The following is a 5,000-nucleotide window of genomic DNA, read 5'->3' on the forward strand; positions in this document are numbered from 1 at the left end:
TCAGTCTGTATTGAATGAAGTAGTCAGACAGACTGACATCAGCACATACACACAGACTGAGACTAACTACAGCATATCGTATACACACTCATGCCAAACAGTGAAGTGTTTCTTACCCGTCTGCAAGCTCATAGATGAAGACATGAGAAACACACACAGATCTGCTTCTGCACTCTACACACACACACACACACACACAGGTCACATGTTCTCTCAGTCTTCTTCACTTACTCCCACACATGCTGCAGGACATGCAGCGACACCTGCTGGACTGGAGACTGTCTTTATTTATATATTTTATCTTCCTTACGTGAAAAAAGAAGCTAATAACATTAATGAAGACGAGTAAGTTCAAAATAAAGCAGTTCATACAGTCAGCGGCATAATTAACAAATAAATCATTAACAATAATATTATTTTCCCATCCTCACTAAGTGGAAGGTGCTTTAAAAAGGTTGAGAAGTCTTCATGTGTGGCCCTCACAGCAAGAAGGTCTCTGGTTTGAGTCTTGGCTGGGTCAGTTGGTGTTTCAGTGTGGAGTTTGCATGTTCTCCCCATGTTGGCGTGGGTTTCCTCCGGGTGCTCCGGTTACAGTCCAAACACATGCGCTATAGGGGAACTGATCAACTACACTGGCTGTACTGTATGAGTGTGTGTGTGTGTGTGTGTGAGACTGAGTGTGTGTGGGTGTTTCCCAGTACTGGGTTGCAGCTGGAGAGACATCCGCTGTGTAAAACATATGCTGGAATAGTTGGTGGTTCATTCCTCTGTGTGGACCCCTGATTAATAAAGGGACTAAACTAAAGGGGAATGAATGAATGTGTATCTTTGTTGTGTGTTTTTTCTCTGTGTGTATAGCGTGTGTGTGTTAGGAGTGTTTGTATCTTTGTGGTTTGTTTTCTCTGTGTGTGTGTGTGTGTGTGTGTGTTAGGAGTGTTTGTATCTTTGTGGTTTGTTTTCTCTCTGTGTATTGTGTGTGTGTGTGTGTTTGTGTGTGTGTGTGTGTGAGGAGTGTTTGTATCTTTGTGGTTTGTTTTCTGTTTGTGTGTGTGTGTGTGTGTGTGTTAGGAGTGTTTGTATCTTTGTGGTTTGTTTTCTCTCTGTGTATTGTGTGTGTTTGTGTGTGTGTGTGTGTGAGGAGTGTTTGTATCTTTGTGGTTTGTTTTCTCTCTGTGTATTGTGTGTGTGTGTGTGTGTTTGTGTGTGTGTGTGTGTGTGTGTGTGTGTGTTAGGAGTATTTGTATCTTTGTGGTTTGTTTTCTCTCTGTGTATTGTGTGTGTGTGTGTGTGTGTGTGTGTTTGTGTGTGTGTGTGTATGAGGAGTGTTTGTATCTTTGTGGTGTGTTTTCTCTCTGTGTATTGTGTGTGTGTGTCGACACATGTCTCTCTCTCTGTATGATTTTGTGTGTGTCACTCTCTCAGTCTTTCTCTCTCTGTCACACACACACACACACTCTCTCCCTCTCTCAGTGGTCAGTGTGTTATCGCGGTGTTGTCCGAGAGCAGCAGGTGTCACCCTGTAGGCCTGAGTGTGTATGTGTGTGTGTTCTGCTGTGTGTTCTGCTGGATCATGCGTGTCCTCGTCTGACCGAGCCCACGTGTGTGTGTGTGTGTGTGTCTGTGTGTGTTTTCTCAGACGGCTCAGACATGTGGAGTGTGTTTCTCAGTGTGTCCCGCTCCTCTATCCCACGCTCCGGGAAAAGGTTTTTCCAGACCGGACGGATCGTGTGTGATCAACAAACTCAGAGAGGTGAGGGAAATAAGTGTGTGTGCGTTTATGAGTGTCTGCCTGTGTGTGTGTGTGTGTGTGTGTGTGTGTAGAGTTTGGAGAGGTCAGTTAAAGGTGAATTTAATTCTGCTTGTGTCATGTTTTAAAGCTCTAATCTTTAAATATAGCCGCTCATACTTATATAATTATAATAACAACAAGAGTAAAAAGGAAAATATTTAAAGAAGGCAAATTAATTTAGTTGATTAATCATTTGTTATGGAAAACACACATTTTGCAGCCTGTTTAGATGCCATTTTGTCCTCTCCGAGTATATATTAATGTTTTTTAAAGTTGTTTAAATGAAATATTTAGTCATATAATGTTTTAAATTAAGATTAAGGTTGTTGTGTGTTTGCTCAGAACAGAAGTGTGTGTTATGTCAGTCTGTGGATATTCTCAGTTGTGTAGGAGCCTGTGTGTCCTTATCACCGTTTCTCTCTCGCTTATGTATGCGTGACTCTGCTGGAGCTCTGCCAATCAGCTTCTAATAATGTCTGCTGCTGCACTCTGATTGGACGCCGTTAGGAGAGATATGTGTTAGATGATCTGCTCATGTTCCCACTGAAGAAGAGCATTGTGGGAATGAAAGCTGAGCATGTGTGTTGCGTCTCTTCAGAAGAGTTATAATAACGTCATGCCCACTTACAAATCTGGTATATGCAAAATACATACATGACATTCAAGGTCAAATTTGTACTTTACATCTATAAAATGTCAAATGTGCGACTTATATTTTGAAAAATTGTAAAAATGGCCACTTATATGTTTATTTAAACTATTGGAATTCATATATATTAGTCATAATTTCATATACATGTTCATATTTGGCCATGCATAAACATACAGTTGAAGTCAGAATTATTCGCCCCCCTGCTTATTTTCCCCCAATTTCTGTGTAACAGAGAGCAGATTTCTCCAACACATTTCTGCTCATAACAGTGTTAATAACTCATCTCTAATAACTGATTTATTTTCTCTTTGTCATGATGACAGTAAATAATATTAGACTAGATATTCTTCAAGACACTTCTATACAGCTTAAAGTCACATGTAAAGGCTTCACTAGGGTAATTAGGGTAACTAGGCAGGTTAGGGTCATTAGGCAAGTCATTGTATGATAATGGTTTGTTCTGTAGACTATTAGAAACAAATATAGCTTAAAGAGGCTAATAATAATGAACTTAAAATGCTGTTTAAACAATTAAAAACTGCTTTTATTCTCGCCGAAATAAAACCAATAAGATTTTTTCCAGAAGAACAAATATTATCAGACACACTGTGAACATTTCCTCAATCTGTTCAACATCATTTGGGAAACATAAAAAAAAAATATATATATATATATATATATATAAGAGGGGCGAATAATTCTGACTTCAACTGTATATGAATATAGTTTAAGTAAGATTTATCTGTGTGTGTATGTGTGTGTGTGTGTGTGTGTGTGTGTGTGTGTGTGTGCTCCCTTAAGGCCATTTGGGTCATCATACAGTAAACAGTCTCTGGGTCAGTGTGTGTAGAGATTTTGGACATCTTCTTGGCCACTTTTAATGCTTCCACACAGTTTACTGCAGTTATATATCGCTCATGTCTTCAGGTAGTTCATTATAAGGTGAATTATCTTCTATGTGTGCTTTGATTGGACAGGAGTTACAGGACAGTAGTGACGGCAGACTAAAGGACAGTAGGGGAGTAAAAGTACTGATACTGCAGTAAAAATGTACTCAAGGGAAAGTAAAAGTACACATCTTCAATACTACTCAGAAAAGTATAATTCCTGAGAAAACTACTGGATTTACAGTAATTTGAGTATTTGTAATGAGTCACTTTACACCACTGATTGTATCACACTTTTCAGAGGTATAAGTAACTACAGAAACACATCTACTATACTGTAATACATGACAAAGCTAAAGTGCACTTTTAATACTTAAAGTTTATAACAGAGCACTATATTGCCCCTGTCAGTTCTTTTCAATGTTACGGCTGTTGAACTTGATTGTATTGTAGTTGAACTGTCTTTATACCTCATTATACTGCAGCTTTGCAGTTGCATTGAATGTTTTGCTCAGTCATCCTTGTATAGGCTGCTGCTGTTGTGCTGTTCACTTCACTGCAGTTATTTTATTAGTCATTTTTGCAAATAAACTCTTAAAATTCCAATTAGAAAATTACTTGAATCCAAAAACCTCACAAAATATTGTTGATGATGTTGAAGAACAAACCCCTTGGAACACAAGTGCAGGACAGCACTGGCATATTAGACTACAGCAGCACACCTGCAGTAAAGACAGAGTTTACTTGTTTACTGCGACTTATACTGCTGTTGAACTTCCTTGTACTGTGTTTATACTTCATTGTATAGGGTATATGTTGAAGTCTGTGGAAGGACTTTTAATTTGCCAGTAACCTGGGTCAAGCTCATCTGGTGAACTGTTTGCCATTACAAAATCGGTGTGTTTAAGGTCTGTTTTCTTTAAAAATCAGCGATCTCCACTGACTGAGTGATATCTGATATAAAGTGGGTCTCAGATTGTACAGAAGCACTGCAGTAAACTACATTTCCCCTCACCATGTCTTTATAAAATGAACATTTATTTTACCCCAGTATATTCAGTGGAGCTCGTTTTACGCTTGAGCACCTAAATGAATGCCAACGTCTTTTTAACTGATTATATTTTAATTACACTACAACATCGATGAAAAGGAACCATATAAATAAAAAAAAACTCCCATTAATCATTCACTGGAAGTTTATCAGTATGGGAGGAAACACTAGCTCTGCATATACCCTATTGCAATTTAGTAATTATACTTAATTTTACTGCAGTTATACTTCTATATAAGTACAACTGCTTCTGTACTGCTGTTCATTCATTCATTTTCTTTTCGGCTTAGTCCCTTTATTAATTCGGGGTCGCCACAGCGGAATGAACCTTTAACTTATTCAGCATATGTTTTGTGCAGCAGATGCCCTTCCAGCCGCAACCCATCTCTGGGAAACATCCATACTCACTCACACTCATACACTATGGACAATTTAGCCCACCCATGTCACCTGTACCGCATGTGTTTAGACTGTGGGGGAAACCGGAGCAGGGAGAACATGCAAACTCCACAGAGAAACACCAACCGACCCAGCCGAGGCCCGAACCAGTGACCTTCTTCCTGTGTGGCAACAGCACTACCTACTGTGCCACTGTGTTGCTTTGTACTGCTGTTATTTTTT

General features: G+C 39.1%; 2 protein-coding genes across 23 annotated transcripts in view; one reads left to right on the forward strand and one right to left on the reverse strand.

Moving 5' to 3' along the window:
- Window positions 1-174, reverse strand: part of afg2b (AFG2 AAA ATPase homolog B) — a 12,293-nt gene extending 12,119 nt beyond the window's left edge. Inside the window, exon 1 of the mRNA NM_001076588.2 lies at window positions 117-174. The gene's annotated coding sequence lies outside the window, so the exon portion shown is untranslated. The remainder of the gene's footprint in view (window positions 1-116) is intronic.
- nnt2 (nicotinamide nucleotide transhydrogenase 2) overlaps window positions 1-5,000 on the forward strand; it is a 42,070-nt gene that overhangs the window by 13,510 nt on the left and 23,560 nt on the right. For 19 of the 22 annotated variants that reach the window (XM_073930090.1, XM_073930077.1, XM_073930091.1 and 16 more), the window contains one exon: window positions 1,637-1,750. In XM_073930090.1, coding sequence (XP_073786191.1) covers window positions 1,648-1,750 — 103 coding nt within the window. In that variant the 5' untranslated portion in view covers window positions 1,637-1,647. Of the gene's footprint in view, window positions 1-1,374; window positions 1,534-1,636; window positions 1,751-5,000 lie in introns of those variants that run through there. The other 3 variants (XM_073930088.1, XM_073930089.1, XM_073930087.1) reach the window with 3 other exon arrangements.

This window comes from Danio rerio, chromosome 18 (assembly GCF_049306965.1).
Source record: "Danio rerio strain Tuebingen ecotype United States chromosome 18, GRCz12tu, whole genome shotgun sequence".
NCBI classification, from domain to species: Eukaryota; Metazoa; Chordata; class Actinopteri; order Cypriniformes; family Danionidae; genus Danio; species Danio rerio.